Source organism: Capra hircus, chromosome 4 (genome assembly GCF_001704415.2).
Source record: "Capra hircus breed San Clemente chromosome 4, ASM170441v1, whole genome shotgun sequence".
Classification (NCBI taxonomy): Eukaryota; Metazoa; Chordata; class Mammalia; order Artiodactyla; family Bovidae; genus Capra; species Capra hircus.
In genome coordinates this window covers 2,381,279-2,399,474 of record NC_030811.1, presented here as the reverse complement: position 1 = coordinate 2,399,474, position 18,196 = coordinate 2,381,279, and the positions used below count along the sequence as shown (strand labels likewise).

The window sequence follows — 18,196 nt, the reverse complement described above, 5'->3', positions numbered from 1 at the left end:
CATGGAAGGAGGGCTGTGACCTGGGGACAAAGGTCCTCACCTGGCACCACTCAAGACAGCTTGGAGACCCGGTGTGGCCCGAAGACCCCAGCACCCCCAGGCTCTGGGGTCTGTGGGCAAGGCGGGAAGGCCAGTGGCCACACCGAGCAGGCGGGGAGCATGTGGGTAGTGTGTGGCCCTCTCCTTGGGGACCCTTCTGAAAAGGGCACCCCAGGACTTCAGAAAGCAGTGAAGGACTTTCTCCCTGCAAGGCCGGGGCGGGGCACTCCAACCTGGGGCCACCAAGCTGGGGGGAGCAGAGTCAGCCACGGCACCACGGAGCCTGGGGAGGAAGTTCAGGGTGACCGAGCCCCTCCGGACGGGTTAGCCTGTGGGGAGGCGAGGGCTGGCCGGTACCCAGCTCAGCACCGCCATCCTTGGAGTAGAGCAACTTTCACACAATAAATACAAACAGAGCTGAGGTTTCTCCAGTGACCAAAACAAACAAGTCAATTTGGTTACCTGCTTTGGTTACCTAAGCAAGCTGATCTGAACTCACAGTTTGAGCAAAACATCTAAATACAATACGGGGAGCTCCTGTTAGCACTAGGTTTCCCAAACAAAGAAGCCAAAAAAGCAAAGAAAACGGGCTGCAACAGGGATTCTTAGTGATTATACACTAACCAGTCTGTGCGCGGCACATTTTATTTCTATAAAACTATTACAAAATATTCAAAAATACATTTTAGTAAATTTACAGCAGTTATTTCTCAACTTATTAATGCAAAAACATCCTTTGTTTTTCTCTGTACAAACTACAGGCTCCATCCTTGTGGGCTCATCACTATGTGCGCTTTTAAAAAATATTATTTTCTAATAAATTCTTTGAAGTTAAAAATAAGAGTTCTTCCAGTTTGTCCAAGAAAAAAAAAAGTTATGTGTAAGTGAGTGAGTGAGTGTGTAACAGTCTTGACTTCCAAGAATGTGGCCAAAATGGTGATGACAAAGCAAATATTAAACCCAGAAGACAATACAGGAGATGGCTGTGACATTGGAAGCTAGTTAAATTAAAATAATATATTTTCATATTTTACACTATTTCAAAAATGAAATGTAATTCAGTTAAGTATTGATCTCTCAAAAATCTAATTTACAATTCTGCGTATAAAAATATAATTTGTGGACCCCCATGAAGCTTGTTTTAGTTTACACTTGCCGAAAAGCAGGAGCATTGCAAAGGAGGAGTGGAGAGGACAGAATTCTGCTTTCTGAAAGTCAGGACGAGGGGCATGTAGAAAAATAGACTCTGAGCGGGTGGCTTGGCCTCACAAAATAATCTTTCCCCCTGTGAGTACAGTTCACATGATAATAAATTATCCAGGAAACAAACTATTTAAGGCTCTTGAAGGTCCGGTTCATATTATTTTAAAACATCTATTCATACCAAACAAATAAATAGCCAGGAGAGGTGAAAAAAAAATAACCAAAATTAAATCAAGAATCAAGAAATTCAAAAATATATATATATATAAACTAAAGATGACGACAGAATTTCTCGGGGTCTTTGATTCCTTATAGTCTACTTTGGACGGTCCTACTTTATTCTTATCCTTACTCTTATTATAATTAAAGTCTCATTGCGTGCGCCGTTTCCCTGTGTCCTTTGCGGCGTCCGCTCCCCCCCCCGCCCCGCCCGCCCCGCCCCCTCCGGTGCCCTCCCCGGCCCCCGCGGCCTTCAGCTGGACTTGACCGCCATGCCCAGCGGGTGCAAGGCCTCGCTGTCCAACAGCCAGGTGCCTATTTGGTAGAGCAGCTCCGAGTACCAGTGGATGCCCGCGGCGCCCGGCGCGTCGGCCGCCCCCGGCGCCCCGGGCGCGGGCGGGGGACGCGGCCGCCGCCCCCGCTGTCGCCGGCTCCACCGCGGTCCGTGCGCCCGGGCGCCAGCGCGGCCAGCAGCGCGTGCGCAAGGCGGTAGGGCGCGAAGGCCCCGTGCGCCCAGCTGTGCTCCTCGATGACCGCGTAGCACGAGGCCAGCACCCGGTTGATGAGGATGGTCCCGTGCGCCGTGAGCGGCGCGTAGGCGCCCGCCGTCTCCTCGCGCAGCGTCACGCTGTGCACCGCGGCGGGCAGCAGCCGCCGGGCCCCGCCGCGCTCGGCCACCACGTACACGTGCTGGCCCGGCCGCACGCGGCTGGCGAAGAGCGCCCGGCGCCCCGGCGCGCCCCCGCCCGCCGCGGCCGCCGCCGCGGCGGCCGCCGCCCCCTCGGGCGCCCCCGCGGCCGAGCCGTTGTGCGGTGCCACGAAGAGCAGGTGCGCGGCGGTGAGCAGCAGGCGCTCGCGAGGCTCCCGCGTCTCAATGGCGTAGAAGACCTTCTTGGCGCCGCGGTCGCGGTCCAGGAAGGTGAGGAAGTCGCTGTAGAGCAGCCGGCCCTCGTCGTCGGCCGCCAGCACGCGGTCCCCGGGCCGCAGGTCCTTCACCAGCTTGGTTCCGCCCTGCTCCAGGTGCACCGTGGCCGAGCCCGGGAAGCAGCCGCCCGACTTGGCCGCCACCGAGTTCTCTGCGGGGAGGGAGAGGCGAGACAAGGGGAGACGGGGAGTGGCGGTGAGTCCCGAGAAGGAGGCGCCGGCGGAAAGGGCGGGGGGCGCACGCTTGGCGTGCCGCGCGCCCAGGCCAGGGATGCCCGTGGCTCCGGGGCGCGCGGGAGACAGTCAGGCTGGGCGCGCGCAGACCTCCCTCCCCCATCCCCGCCCCGGAGGCCGATTTCAGATGCAGTCGCATTCCCTAACGACTCTCTTAGGGCTGGACCGGCGGTGCCAAAGGTCGGCTGGCGTCTCCGGCGGGAGGCCAGTTCCCCTCCTTCCCTTCCGCCTCCCTCACCCCCACCGCCGGCTTCGCACACACCCAACCTCGCCGCGAATTCACACGGTATTTGCTCTCCACTTGGAGTCCTCAGGAAGCCTCCTCGAGCTTACCCGCGCGCCGGGGCGCACCCTCCTTTCCTCCCGCCTCGGCGGGAGGCGCGGCTCCCCTGCCTTCGTGCGCTCCGCACCCAGGCCGCGCGGCTGGCACCCTGGGCCTCCCACCCCCAGCGCCCAGCGGGGTTGGAGTGGGGGGGCTTGGGGGTCGGCCGGCGGGTGTGTGTGTGGCGGGGGTGGGGGGAGTGCGGTGAAAAATAGCTATAGTAGTTGTAGCAACTGGACAAACATTCCAGAGCTTTGCCTGAGGTGTGAAAACCCGGGGCTGTGTGGATTTTCTAATTAAAATCCAATAAAGGGCTCGCCATTGTCATTGTGATTTCTGCACCAAACAGGAGGCGCTCTTGGAAGAGGGGACCCTTCCATCTCGCCCCCGGTCCCCCTCCACTTTCTCCGCGCGGGCCGCCCCCTCCCTGTTTGCTCAGGTGCAACGCCCCTCCCCCCGCCCCTCAGCGATTCACACGCGGGCCCTCCAGAGGCCCGGGCCTCACAGGCACTATTTGCACAGCCAGGCCTCTCTTGCAAGCACTCAAGATGTGTATTTGAATTTTAAATGGCGGGGCCTGCTCCGCGCTCGGGAAGCCCCGGGTTCTCAAGGCCCCTTGACTACCGGGTTTCTCCGGCCTCCGTCGCTCTCTGAGGCTCACTGTCCCCGGGACAATAATCCCGGGGAGTCGGGCGGCGCGCGGGGGGCCGGGGAGGAGGGGCAGGACGGCCCCCCGTCTTCTTTGCATTCCAATCTCCGGGATCAGGCTTTTGGCAAATAGAGATCGCCAGAAAGAATCTTCCTGCTGGAATTACTGAGGGTATTTAATCTTCTCATCGTTTTCTCGGGCATGAAGTGCAGGGGCCGGCCTTTGGGGGCCCGCCGCAGCCTCCCGCAATGCGCCCGGGACTCAGGCGAGCCCGAGTCGTTGAGTCGCACGACCCTGCCTGACACGCACCGCCCCGCGCCCGGCCCGCGTGCGCGGAATGCCAATGAGCGGCTCTGCTGCGCGCCAGGCCCCGCGCCCCCGCCGGGGTCCCGGGCCGGACGACTGTTGCTCATTTGCGCGGAGACCTCGAGGGACCACCCTCCACCCACCCCAGCCCCGACAGGGGGGCACCCCGCGGACCGGGGCGGCCGGGAGGGGACCGCGCGCCGTGCCTCCGTTTGGGAGCCCCGCGCAGGGCCGGGGATGGGGGGCGCGCCTCCGTTTGGGAGTCCCGCGCGGGGCCCGGGATGGGGGGCGCGCCTCCGCGCCCTCCAGCGGCTGAGACCCTTTTTCGGGCTATAAGCCCAGACCTTCTGCCCACCGTCCACACCTTGTGTGCCAAGAAGCCATTATTTTCCTTTCCTCCAAAGTGTGTCGACACTTCTCAACTGTTTTTCCTCCTAACATGTGCTAATAAATCACAGGTTAGGAGACAGACAGGCAAGCCCAGTGGTGGGGGAGACGCAGCTCCTCCGACACCCGCTGTGGACTGCTCTGCGGAAGGCGCAGCTTCTGCAGGGGGGTGGCGGGACCGCCCGGCCGAGTCGGGGCCTGCGCCCGCGCGCACACCTGACTCCCGGAGCTGTTCCTCGCCCGCAACAGCGAGTGGCGTTGCAGGCCCAGGGAAGCGGCCTCGCGGCGCAGGGAGGCCCGGTTGCTTACCGGGGAGGACGGGCGCTCCGGGCTGGCGCCCTCCAGATGTTGGAAGCCGTAACTACTGGCTTTGTGGCCGGCCGCCGGGCCTCGTCCCCCGGGCCCGGTGAGCCCGGTTAGCCTAGGCTCCAGCGGGGCGGGGAGGGGCCGGGGTTTCCACCCGGGGCGGCTCCTCCCGTGCAGGGGGGCGGGGGCGGAGTGGGGAGTGGTTCCTTCTTAAGCGCTCCGGAGACAAAGGCTCTGGGCCAGAGCTGGCTGTCTGGGCTGGGCTGCCCTCTCTCACCAGGAAAGTCCCCCGCACCCCGCCCCGCCACCCCCAATCTTTCCTCCCTGTCTCCTGCCGCCTGCGCTTGGAGCTCCGGAAACCAGGCTGGAGGAAGGCTCGGGAAGCCAGATGCCCTCTGCATCTGGACTCCGAGGACGTGGGCCTCTGCAGCCTCCAAGGTGGGCATGGAGAAGGGCCTCAGAGAGCACCGCCGCCCCCCGCAAACAGCAGTCAGCCCTCAGGGCCCTCCCTGCCCGACCCCTACCCATCTTCCTCCGGCCCTGGAGTCAGCCTGTGGGGTGCAGAGCTGGAGGTGGGCAGGAGGGGGGCGTGCCGCCGGCAGCGGCGGGCCCAGCCCCTCACCTGCTTTCACTGAGCAGTGGATGTGCGCCTTGGACTCGTAGTAGACCCAGTCGAAGCCGGCCTCCACAGCCAGGCGTGCCAGCATGCCGTACTTGCTGCGGTCGCGGTCCGAGGTGGTGATGTCCACTGCGCGGCCCTCATAGTGCAGCGACTCCTCCGAGTGGTGGCCGTCCTCATCCCAGCCCTCGGTCACCCGCAGCTTCACGCCCGGCCACTGGTTCATCACGGAGATGGCTAAGGCGTTCAGCTTGTCCTTGCACCTCTGTGGGGAGAAGGGGACACCCCAGGAGACCTTAGCATCTGGGCCTGCCAGCCACCCCCACTGCGGGCCACCCTATGCCTCCCCACCCTATGCCACCTCCGCCCCTGTGGGCTCTTCGGCCCCACAAGATGCAGACTGCACAGAGAAGGAAAGAGACAAGGCCTGGACCCAGCGAGGGCACTCTGGTGGGAGGGGTCCTGGCATTTGGGTGATGAGTCAGTTCCCTCACAGACGACCTGGGGACTTTCTCTGCATCTGAAACAGCAGAGGCCTGATCGTGGCCCCAGAAGCAGATGAAATTTCTCTGCAACAAGTCAACTGTGCGTTTCTGGACGATGGCCAAGGGCCCGCACCCTTGGCCAGGGTGCCCTCCAGCCCTGCCCTCTCCTGCTTGGCCCCATCGCCCAGCACCTGTGCAAGGCTCCGCCCCTCTCCCTGGACAAACCCCTCATCTGGAGGCCACAGAGAGGCCCAGGGCGCAACTGTGCCGCAAAAAGAAAAATACACTGCTTCTCAAAGAATTAAAAGCCTTGCCTTATCTCTGTGCCCTCCCGCCTGCCCTGTGCCTATCTGAGGCGAGGCTTAAGCCAAAGGTAGAGAGGCAGGTGGGACACTGATAGCGACTGGAGGGGCGGGGGTGCCGGGAGTGAAAGGCAACCAGGTGAGTTATAATTTTCTATAAGGCCAGGGCCGGATGGCAAACATTCTTTATCTGGACAGCCGCATTCCTTTTCCCCGTGGAACTCTTTTTTTTTTCCCAGCTTTTCTGCGGTCTGATTGTGACTCTTGTTTTCCTTAACCTGTTCCCTTCCCCCCTCTTGTTTTCTTGGCCGGCTCAGAATGGTGTCCTGCAAGTTTGAAGAGCAAACTTAAGAGCTGGAGGAGGCGTGGGGAGGGGTGGGGAGGGGTGGGGAGGCGTGGGGAGGGGTGGGGAGGGAGGGGTGAGGTGCAGTGGGGTGGGGTAGGGGATGGGGGAGGGGAGGGTGAACCGGAGAGGCCCGGGGCGTGGGGGGGGCCCTCTGAGCCCTTGCCTTGGGGAGCCTCCTTCTGGAAACCGTCCTTGGGGTCCCCCCCTCCCGCTTCCTTGTGGGGTAAAGAAACAGTGAATAGGCAGGAGTCGAGCCAGGGCAAAGTTGTGGGAGTTCCCGCAGGATTCTTGGGTCCCATTCAGATAAGGATTCTAGAGAGCCTTGGATCACGTGTGCGTTGCTGTGGACAGTAACACCCTGGACTGTCGCACCGCGGCTGGAGGGTGCGGGACTGCAAAATGGGGGAGTGGTGACCAAGTCAGGATGGGGGTGTCCCCCAAAGAGGCAGACTCGAGGGGGAGGTAGGTGACAACTCCAAGCTGACTTCTGCAGAGGGCGGGGGTGACCCCCAGCGGGGACCCTGGTTACCGAGATGACACGACGCCCCCCGCCGGGACCCTGATTATGGCCGGGGTGGAGGGGGGGCTCGTCCTACGGAGTTGGGGGGGGTGCCGAGGGCTCTGGCAAGGGCTGCTGCCGCATTTTAAGGGGACGTGACCGATTGCGCAGCAGGAAAAGTCTTGTGTATCTGGCAGCAATGAGTACCAGTCTATGGTTGTGGGGTTAAACGTACAACAGATGTGAGTGTGTGTGTGGGCGGGGGGGCGGTGATGCGGGCAGAGCACTAGGGGGCGGCCCTGGTAACAGGTCAGCGCTTGCGGGTTTCTGGGCCCGCCGACAGTTTTCTTAAAAAAAAAAAAACTCGGAAGGACAGAGTTTGAGTGAGGTCATCTCGAGGACTGAATGCGTTTTACATGAAAATCAATCAGTAAACCAGGGGCAGTTTCGAGCCGGGATGTGGAACGCGCTGCGCAGGCGCACACCACGACGCGCACACGCACACACTCGCCTCCCGAACCCCCATGGCACCCCGGCTCCCTGCTTTCGGGGGGCAGGCGGAGCTTTTTGATGGCTTCCTCGGGGGCCGCTGGCAAGGGGGAGGGCGGGCTGGGGAGCAGTTGTACCAGCCCCCCGCCTTCTGAGCTGCGCCACCCGGGCAGGCGATGGAGAAGCCGGGCGAGGAGCCCCGGGGCCGCGCCAAGGCAGGCCCGAGTCGGCGCCCCGCGCCCCACGCGCGCTCCCCCCGCTCGGCCGGGCGCCGGAGGCGGGGGGCCTCGGCCCCGCGACTGCAGGACGCTCCGCGCCCCGGCCGGGCGGGGTCGTCGCAGGCAGAGCCGGGAAGGCTGGGCCGGTGATCAATTCACTGGGTCGTGTGCCGCGAATCAAGCCCGCCTCTGTGCAGCCACCGTGAAGCCCGGCGGGGCCGGCGGGCCCGGCTTTGTGTCGGCGGAAGGCCGAGCTGTTCCCCACGCCTGGGCTCCCGCCGCCTCCCCCGTCTGCGCAGCCGCTCCGCGCCCCGGGGAGCCGAGCGGGGGCTGTCGCCGCCGACGGGCTTCCCCGGCGCGGGGGAGGGGTGCCCCAGCTTCACAAGGGTCCCCCCCCAGTCCCGCACGCGCCTCTCTCCACGCCTCCTCCCCCACTGCAGAAAACCAGGCCCCTCCCGTGGAACCCACCGCGGAGCGCCGCTCCCCGGGGGCCGCCACGCACCCCCCGGAAACCTGGCGGTCTCCACCGCCGCTCCCGGCCGGCCCCCGGCGGCCCCCTGCCCCCTCGGAGCCCCCGGCACCCACGGCCGGCCTGCGGGGAGAGCGCGTCGGTCTGCGCTCCCCCTCCCCGCCCCGAGTTAATATTAACAGGAGCGCCTGCGTTCCTGAACTGCTCTCAAAGTTCCACTGGGGACGATCTCGCCATGGTTGAGGGACTTGGGCGGCAGTCCCATTAGAGAGACAGGGACGCACAGAGACGGGGGAGGAGGGACACGCACCTGAGAACAGTCTGGGCGGCTATCTTAAGTGGGGGGCCCGCGGGGCGCAGGTGCCCGCTCCCCCCCTTCGCCGGCCCTGCCCTCCCCGCCCAGGTCTCCCGCCTTCCGCGCTTTAACTCTTAGGATGGGGACGCGGGAAGGACGCGGTGGCGGAGATCAAGGGGGCACCTCTCAGGCCGCCCCCCGGCCAGCCTCCCCATTTTCAGGGGGCGTTGGGGGGGTCCCGGCTACGACCCTGGCCCGCCCTGCCCCACCCCGCCCCCTCGCCGGCTGCCCCTCCCCCCTCCTTTTGTGTTGGGAACGGGAATAGCCACTGCCCAAGGAAAAAAAGTATTTGTTTTCGTTTCGTTCGTCTGAGGGAAGTTGACAGAAGGTCAGAAGTTCAAATGCTGCCGGAGCACACGGCGGCCGGAGCGGCCCGGCGTCGGGCCGCGCGGCCGTGGGTCCCGGCGGGGGCGGCGAGGGGCCCGGCGGGGGCTCGGCCGGGCGCCCTGGCCCAGGAGGCGCCCCCGCCCGGGAACCGGCCTGCCCGCTCCCGCCCGGTGCCGCCCCCGCCAGCCTGGCCGTCGGAGCGCCGCCGAGAGCCCTTGGCCGAGCCCGCGCTCGGGCGCGTGGAGGGGCCGGCGGGAGGCCGCGGTCCAGCCCCGCGCGCACTGAAACCCGAGCCGCGGGATCGATAACCCGGGAGTAAGTGGAGCAGGGATGCGTCTGCCCGGGTGCGCAGCTCCGCGCGCTCTGCCCGGGTGGCGGGGCGACGAGGCCCGCGGCCCCGGCAGGGTGCGGGCCAGGGACCTCGCTCCCTCCCGCGCCGGCCCCGCGCGGAGCGCGGCGCACGCCGAGCCCTCTGGTTCGGGGACCTTCGGCGCCCCCCACCCCCGCCGCTTTCTCCGGGCTCTTGCCCCTCTCCCCCGGCTCCGAGGGGTCCTGGGAAGGCCCCTTCCGTCCCGCGGGGGTCGAGCGTGGGCCGGGGGTAGGAGCCCCGCACGCGCCGGGCCCCCCGCGGCCTGCGCAGAGTTAACTGCGGCTCTCGCCGCTCCCGGCACCGGCGCGCGCGTCCGCACTCGCGGGCCAGATTTAAGGTGGTCGGGAGCAGATGCCAGCAAGTCGTGGAGAAGGACCTTCTCCTCCCCCGCTCCCTCGCCGCCCTCTGCCCGTCAGCGGAAGCCCGCTTCCCCGCCGGGTCCTCGCCCTGCTCGGCTCCGCCGCAAGGCCGGGCAGTGGGCCGGGGAGCGCCGCGGCCCCGGAGGTGGCTCCCGGGTCGCTCCCGCCCCCAGCCTCCCCCGCACCAGCGCCCCGCCAGCGCCGCTCAGTCAGCGGCGGTGCGCTCCTGGCCCTAAAGGTAGGACTCGAACATTTTAATAGGGCAATAAAAAGGATGTTGACCTATATTCCTCAGGAAATCCATTTCTAGCTTCAGTCCTACGTGCGTGGAGTTGGCGGAAAGTCTCCCACTGGCGGGGAGATGGGCAGTCAGGAATCTTCAGCGGAGGTAGGGAGGGCGAGAGGAATGCGTGTTTCGCTTTGGTTCGTCTCTCTAGCCCCCTCCCGCTGATACCGAGTCTCTCCTAATTCCTAGGCAAGCAGGTTGAAAACTAGCGTGATGCAACGCCAGTAAGTTCTAAGTCCCTCCCCTCAAGTACCGCGGGCTCGGGAGAATCAGAGGGCATCCTTAAAGAAATATCGATACATTCACACTCGGATGGGCACAACCGCCCGCGCCCGAGTGGCGGTGGAAGCTCTGTGATCCGGGCAGGGGCCAGCCCGGCTGCCTCTGGAACCCCGACCCTTTGTCAGCACTGCCTGTGGAGGGGCTACGGTGGGGTGGAGGCGGCAGAGCGAGGGGAGCGGTGGGAAAAGCGGAGCAGCGAGGAGAAAGGAGAGGGGAAGCGCAGAGGCTGCACCTGCCCGCTGACCCCGACACCCCTTGACGCTGCCTCCTTGCCTCCTCCCTCGGTGCCCACTCCCAACTTGGGAAGGGCAGATGACCCCAAAGGGAAGGTCTCCCCAAGTTTCCAGCCAGAGCCAGGCAGGATGGAAAGGCCGTCCCAGCAGGATGCATGCGGTCAGGGGCTCCCGCGGACCGCATGTCCCGGCGTCCTTACCCCCCGCCCCCACCCGCAACTTGTCCATCTGGACCCTTCACCTCCATTCCCCTCCAGGAAGAGGAAGGCACCCGGAGGCCCGGCAGGTGGGTGGGGAAGGAGCGGGCAAAATCGCCTTTCTACCTGCCTGAAGAGCAAACAGACCGAACTGCATGGTTACACATAACCCCTTGAAAGCCACACAGTCCACGCCCCGCGCTGGGTTTCTACCTGAGTCATCAGCCGGTCCGCTCCAGTGTTTTCTTCATCCTTAAATATGATGTCGGGGTTGTAATTGGGGGTGAGTTCCTTAAATCGCTCTGAGTTTCTGGTGATCTTCCCCTCGTATCTTCCACTGGCCCCTAGCGTCTTCTCCGCCACGTTGGGGATAAACTGCTTGTAGGCTAAAGGGGTCAGCTTTTTGGGGTTCCGCCTCTTGCCAAATCCCCTGCCGGGTCCGCACGCCAGCCCCGAGCACATCAACAGCGAGGAGACCAGCAGCACCAGCAGACATCTCGCCAGCAGCAGCATCTCGCCCATGGAGCCCGGGGACCTGGCGGCCGGCGGCGCAGGTCCGAGTGCGCGAGGGTGCGGGTGTGCGAGTGTGCGCGCTCTGTCTCCCTCGCTCCGGCTGGCTGCTGGCGCCCGCGCGCCCTGCCTCGCTCTTTCTTTTCCTATATAACCTTGCCCGCCGCCGCCGCTGCGGGGGACTCGCCACCGATCCGCACCCAGACGGGGGCTGGGACGGCAGGCTGCTGGCCGCTGATAACGGAACGCATCGGAGTTGGGGCTCAAGACAGCCGGCAGAAGACAAAAAGAGTCTGATTTTAAATGGTAGCAAGCCTGAGAGCTTGTGCGAGAGGCTGTCTTCAGTACTATATTATAGCTGGCAGGGCGGATCTGATTGGCCGAAGCCGCACAAGCTTGTCTTCTGATGTTTAACCCTAAAAAAGACTCATTTTTTCCCCCCTCTGTTGCCGCTGTGGCTTTATTTTTACCTGAAGGCTTCTAGTTAAGAGAGGAAAACATCTTCACCGAGACAAAGGTGAGAGGGAGGGAGGAGGCAGGCGGATGAGGATAACCTCAGTTACCCCTGCCCTGCACACACCTCCCATTCCCCCTTCCCTTCCTCCAGAATGGTAGATGCTTCAGTTAAAACCAACTTAAGTTTTTAAAGGACATCTAGACTCAGCGTCCCCCACCCCCAAGCTTCCATCACCAAACAAATAGTCTCTCAAATGTTTGTTGGGCAGAGCTGCCCAGGTCCTATTTAAATGTTTTCTCAGGGACTTTGTCATGCAGGCCAGGTCTCCCTGCAGTTGAAAGACAGGGGTGGGAGGGGGGGTCCTCTGCTCCTCCTGAAGGTTCCAGTCGCTACAGCTGGTCAGGACACACCGCGTGGTGCTGTTTGAGGAGCTTCTGACACCTTAGAACAACTTGAACCTGCTGCTCTTTATTGTGCTTCGGTTAATGCATTATTTTTAACGCCCTGAGAGTAGAATGGAGATGAGCTCAGGTGCAGAGTGAGCTGAGGGGATGGGCCGGCTGGCTGGGCCAGAGTGGGTCTGGGGAGCTGCACCCCAGCTCAGAGCAGGGGACGGTGCTGGTGCCTGTGTGGTGGGCGGAGGCCCACTGTGCTGGGGACGGGGTGGAGGCAGCGGTGAGTGGGCAAGGCTGTGCACACACCGCCCCCACGATTGCATCGATCGGAGCAAAGTGCAGGCCAGGGATGAGGTGAATGTGGAATTCAGGCTCCTTGCACATCACACCGAGCCGGCTTTCCCTGGAGCTGGGCAAGCTGGTCCTCGTGCCCTGGGGGCTGCAGCCTGGGGTGGGGCAGGGCGATGGGGGCACACTGTCCTGGTCAGAGAGGGGCGTCCAGGAGTCGGCTCAGCGCTCAGGGCCGGCAAAGCTGGAGCTCTCAGGTCCTGCATTTAAGGAACAAACTCAGTCTTGTTTCAACCAGAAAAAGAAAAGCACAGATTCTGCACCCCTCCTTGCCTTTTGCAGAATATGCCCTCCTTCTGGGCCCTGCCCTATTGCTCAGACACAGTAATTGCTCCGAGTGGGGTGGGGGGCGGGGCCCTCCACGTGGAGGGGCCTGAGCAAGGCCTGGGGCTCACTCTGCAGTTAAGAGCTGTCGCTGGGCCCCAGCCACGGTCTGGGTGAGCTCCACGCAGACACGCTTTGCTGGGGGTGGCGTGGAAGGGGGGCATCGTCAGAGTCTGCAGTGTGGTCCTCACACACACCCAGCATCACTGAGGCTCTGCCGTCCAGGAGCCCCTCCCCTCTCCATGCTGGTCTATGATTCGTGAGGCATCAACCCAACTTCCTCAAGGTCTCCCAGTGGGACAGAAGCAGAAGGGTCACACGGGCCTGGACCCCGGAGGTCTGCTCGGGGCGGTGGCCTTGCGCAGCTCAGTGTGGTCGTGACACGGCTGGAGGTGGGGGCTTGTCCTCAAGCCCCTGGGCCCTGGGGACACTCCAGCCTCCTGACCACCCTCCCCTAGACACTGAGTGGCGTCTCCCTTCCCTCCCCTTTTCCTCTCCTAGAAAGGCAAAAGGGCTGCAGCACTGGGTCTCAGACCCGGCAGCCAGCCGGAAATCCAGGACCCATGTAGCCACCACGAGAGCAGGGATGCTCCCCCAGAATCCCGCCAGGACCCCAGACCGGCCAGGCACCAGAGCGAGGCTGGCACTTGGGGAACCAAAGCCCGAGTTCCCCAGCTGCAGAGGGCTTGGAGACCTGGGGCCTCGGGGAGCGGGCACTTGGCCCCTCACTCCCAGGAGGTGGGAGGTCCCTTCCTTCTGCCCCAGCGGTAGGGGTCGGGGGTTGGGCTGAGGCTGTCCGTGCCTGCCAGCCCTGGACACCCTGAGAGCCTGCCAGGGCTGCCTGCCCAGAGACTGGCAGAGCCTCAGGAATGAAAAAGCGATAGGCCGTCCACCCACCACTGATGCTTGAATTCCAAGGACCTGCTCCCTGTCTTTGGGGCAGGGGTTGGGGGACTCAAGACAAACCAACTGCAGTTTGCATCTCTCGCCCTAGAAATGAGGGCATCTGCCCCAGACGCTGAGGTCTCGCCCTCCCCCCACGTCCCCTTCCTTTCATCCCACCCCTCCCCACCTCCCAGACACCAGACATGGTTGTCTTCCACCTCCAGACGCCAGATGGCTCCCTCTCTTTGCCTTTACCCCTCCAGACGGTCCGGGCCCCTCCCCTTGCGAGTCCGAGGTTCCAAGCCCCAGCCTCAGCCCGCGCTGACCCGGCCTCCCAGGTAACCCTGAGGGTCCCTTGCTGATCAGTCTGGGCCCTGCCCGCCTTTCCCGCGGTCATCTCCTTCCTCCCTCCGCCCCGCCCGCCTCCCCGCAGGCTCCCATCCTCCCATCCCTCGCCAGCATCCTTGCTGAGGACAGGTGGCTGCTCGGTTCCTGCCCCCGCTCCCAGGAGGCGCCTCCTGGCCGGGCCCCCGCCGCCCCGCCGGCCCCAGCCGCTAGATGGCCCCGTCAGTCTGCCTACAGGCTCCGCTCTGCCCGTGTGGGAGCCGCGTGCCGCCCGGGTCGGGAGGCCCCGCAAGCGGGGCTAGACGGCGTGGGCCGCTGTCCGCGGCCCCGTCTTTAGTTTACAGGATCGCCCCTTCCCTTTTCCGGTTTGCCTGGGCCCTGCCGCGGGAACGCTGGCCTCCGCATGACAGCGGCCCTGGCCGCACCTCTGCAGGGACCTGGACCACGGGTCCTCCCTCCCTCCTCCGAGCACCCCCACTCTGACTTCTTTTCCGATTGTACTCTACTCAGTCTCCTCCCGTCCAATCATCCAGTTTCAACTGCTTTTGCATTTTTGTTCCGGTTTTGGCAAATCGACTCCACTGTTCCAGCTCTCTTAGGGATTGCCGGCCAAGCCCCGCTCAGGATGCTGGAGGGATGCACCCTTCACCACTGCGGGCCTCACCCCTGTGTTCCCTGCCTGACAGCCCTGGACCTGGGCCAAGCATCCCCGGCCTCCTGGGGTGTCCAGGGAGGGCCCTGCTGGCCCCAGTGGGAGCCTTCCTGACCTCTGCTCCAGGTCAACAGCAGCTGCTGCCCGCCCTTCACCCGTATCCCCATCATGCTGTGGCTGAGAGGCGGGCAGGGCTTGGAGGAACTGGGGAGGAGGCCCCCAGCCCTGGCACACTGGCATGAAGGGCCAGCAGGGCGATGCTGTCTGCACGGGCTGGGCCTGCACGGCCGTGTCTCTCCGCGTTCAGAGCTGAGAGAGGGCCCTGCCCGGGGATGGGCACAGGCCTGGGGGGCGGACCCAGGGTTTTCCAGGCCTCAGTCGGTCTCTGAAGCAGGAGCAGAGTGATCTGCTCCAATACCTGGGGGAGGAGTCTGGGAGGGCCGTGCATCTCTCCAGGGGACCGGATGAGCCCAGAACCAGAGCCAACTGGTCAGCGGGTCCTGGAGCGGGGTTTGGAATGGCCCGGGCCAGACTCAGCCCTGCCTCTGGGGGTGGGCTCCCTGGATGAGGGCACCCGTCCAGGGAGTGGAGACTCGGGGCCACGTCCGGCTGCACCTGCCATCTCCCGGCTGGGGGCAGGGGGCTCTGGCCACCCCCACTGGCACTGCTGCCCTGGAGGAGGATGGCTGTGACCCTTCTTGGCAGCCAGCAGGGTGCTTGCGTCATCTGGGCAACTTCTGCCCAAAGGTTTCCTTTTAGATGGAAAGCGATGCAGTGCTGCCATGCAGGAACCCTGAGGCTGTCGCCCCCTCCCAGGGTGGAGGGAGCTCGGGGAGCTGGGGGTGTCGCCCCTTCCCAGGGCGGAGGGAGCTCGGGGAGCTGGGGGTGTCGCCCCCTCCCAGGGCGGAGGGAGCTCGGGGAGCTGGGGGTGTCGCCCCCTCCCAGAGCGGAGGGAGCTCGGGGAGCTGGGGGTGTCGCCCCCTCCCAGAGCGGAGGGAGCTCGGGGAGCTGGGGTGTCGCCCCCTCCCAGAGCGGAGGGAGCTCGGGGAGCTGGGGGTCTCGCCCCCTCCCAGAGCGGAGGGAGCTCGGGGAGCTGGGGGTCTCGCCCCCTCCCAGAGCGGAGGGAGCTCGGAGACCTGGGGGTCTCACCCCCTCCCAGAGCGGAGGAAGCTCGGAGACCTGGGGGTGGGCTGGGCTGGGCTGGGCTGGGCGGGGGGCACGGCGTTTGGTGGCAGCTTTGCCGCTCCAGGTCTGCCCTCCCCCGCCCTCTCCCTCTTGACCGGTCACCGGACCGCTTGTGACCCACAGCAAATGGTGGTCTTCAAGCCTGCGATTCGGTGTTGGCCTCGGCCAGCAGATGGTCTAGGGTGGAGCCTGGGAGCCAGCCCGCTCCGCTACTCTGAGCCCCCTATCCCTGCTGGCCCCCTAGGTGTGCAGATTTGACACCTTGGCCCCACCACACGCCCCCCCCCCCCCTGCAGGGAGGCTCTGGTTTGGGTGGCTTGGGCTGACCTCCCAGGAGCCTTCTGGCTCTGCCAGGCACCAGTCCCATGTGGAGTTGGGGTGGCGGCCCTCAGGGTCCCGCTTGGCCAGCCACTCCTCCTGGATTCCCAACTCCACCCCCCAAACAAAGAGTATGCGCTTCCTTTGCTGCCTCCTTTTCTACAGCCGCTTTCTGACGTGGCGCACTTCTAAAGTCTTTATGGAATCTGTTGCAATATTGTTTGTCTTCTGTTTTGTTCTTTGGCCCCGAGGTATGTGGATATTGGCTCCCTGACTGGGGATTGAACTTGTACCACCTGAATTGGAAGGGGAGGTCTTAACCCCTGGACCACCGAGGACGTCCTGTCTCATCTCTCCTAAGGTGCCCAGGCAAAACCCAGAAGCACAGAGGAATAGGGAGGAGGGGGCTGGGAGGTGGCAGCCGGAGTGGCTGGAGGTGGGAGATGGAGCGGAAGGGGAAGCTGAGCCTCGAACACACACTCCTGGGCTTCACGCCATTAGCACAGGTCCCTGGAACCTTAGCGGCTCACCTACCCCAGCGCTTGGGGGGCAGGGTTAATAAGAATGCCTGGGAGGGTTGCCGGCGCCTCTGGCAGGGGGGTGAGGAGTTTCCGGGGGAGACTGAGGCCGCCACTCCAGGGGGAGGCCCTGTAGGGGGAGGTCCAGAGGGGAGGCACGCTGGGGATGCAGGAGGCACGTTCCCTGGGGGCCCATGGCCCCTTGCCTGGTGGGGGAATACGGCACACGGCCCTTGCTCACAGCGGTGCCCTCCTGTGTGTTTGCCCAGCATCTCACCCAGAGGGTGCCGCGTGGCGAGAAGTTAAATCTCACCTGTAGCTTTGGGTATTCATATTTGCTCATTCATTGTTTATGATACATTTTCATTGCGCTTGAATGATATTCAGTTAATCAAGGCACAGGATCCTACCAAGCAGGCGCCATTTGCGGCTGAGTAAAATGAGACGCAGAGAGGGGAGACCTCTTGTCCAGGCACGTGTGGAAGATGAGGCAGAAGGGTCGCAGAGGGTGGCCTTGCCCTGCAGGCAGCTCTGCCCAGGGCCACTTGGCAGTGAGGTCAGCGTGGACCAGACTGACCTCCATCTCCAAGCTGCGGGTTCTGCACTCCTGAGGCCCAGGAGAGACAGCCAGCAAGGCTGTGCTTCCTGGGTGACCATGAGCCTGGCCCCTGAGGTTTGGGCAGAAACGGGGGTTTCAGGTTAGGTGTGCTCAAGGATGCTGCTTCTATAAATCCTTGAATTATTGATCGCTCAGGTGACTGTGGAAAAGAACACAGAATGGCATGAAAGAAGCCTTTAAAAATAAGAGCGGTCTTCCCTGGCCAGCCTCTCCAAGAGATGTCTCTGCTTTAGAACCTGGGACCTTCACCTGGAGGGGCCAGCTGCTGGTTGGGAATGATAGAGATTTTCAGATGCAGGACTTCCCTTTCCTGCGGGTCCTCTGTTACGGTCGCTCAGCGTTCTGTTTACCATGTGACAACGTGTGCGTCTCCAGGGCCTTTGATCGGGCCTGTCAGAGCGGGGGCAGCACCCGAGTTGCATGTTATCCATCTGCAGGATGGAGAGAAGAGGTGATCCCTTCACTGGGATGCTGAGCCTTTCCTTCCTCCTTGCCAGATCTCAGCGTTTGGTTATTCCAATTTAATTTTTCCAACAGATGATTGGCTTAAATCGGCTTATGGGATACGCAGATCCAGGCAGACGACGAGATTTCCCGGAGCTAAGTGAGCTGGGTCCTCTCGTGTCCCTGTCTCCGCAGGGGCAGGGTCGCGTGAGGTCGGGCAGGACAGACCATCTGGAAGTCTCACCGACTGCCTTTCGCCTCTTGGTCCCTGAGAGTGTTTATTTTCGCACCATTCTGCCCTCCGTCTTGGTTGTCTTGTCGTGGGCTAGCTCCCTCGGGCTGCAGTGACCAAGTGCCACGAAAGGCTTAAGACAGAGGAGTACGTTATTTCACAGTCTGGAGGCCAGATGTCTGCAGGGCCGTGTTCCCCTGAGGTGCCAGGGAGGGGAGTCTCCCAGCCGTCCTCTCAGCCTCCAGCATTGTATCTTATGGGTTGTTGACGCTTCACACCTGGCCAGCTCCTCCCCGCGTGTCTGTGTGTCTCTCAGAACGACGCCAGTCTCTGGCTTAGGGCTCACCCCATGCCAGCGTGGCCTCATCTTCCCTAATTCCACCTGCGGAGAACCTAACTCCCACTAAGGCCCCATTCGCAGGTACTGGGCTGGTCTTGTTGTTTAGTCGCTCAGTTGTGTCCGACTCTCTGTGACGCCATGGACTGCAGCACGCCAGGCCTCCCTGTCCATCACCATCTCCTGGAGTTTACTCAGACTC

The 18,196-nt window shown here is 63.3% G+C and overlaps 1 protein-coding gene across 1 annotated transcript; it reads right to left on the bottom strand.

Moving 5' to 3' along the window:
* SHH (sonic hedgehog) lies at positions 642-11,371 on the bottom strand. Its single transcript, XM_018046646.1, is given in 4 exon segments — positions 642-1,861; positions 1,864-2,537; positions 5,212-5,473; positions 10,639-11,371. Coding segments are annotated over 4 exon segments (1,392 nt in total). The 5' UTR covers positions 10,948-11,371; the 3' UTR covers positions 642-1,714.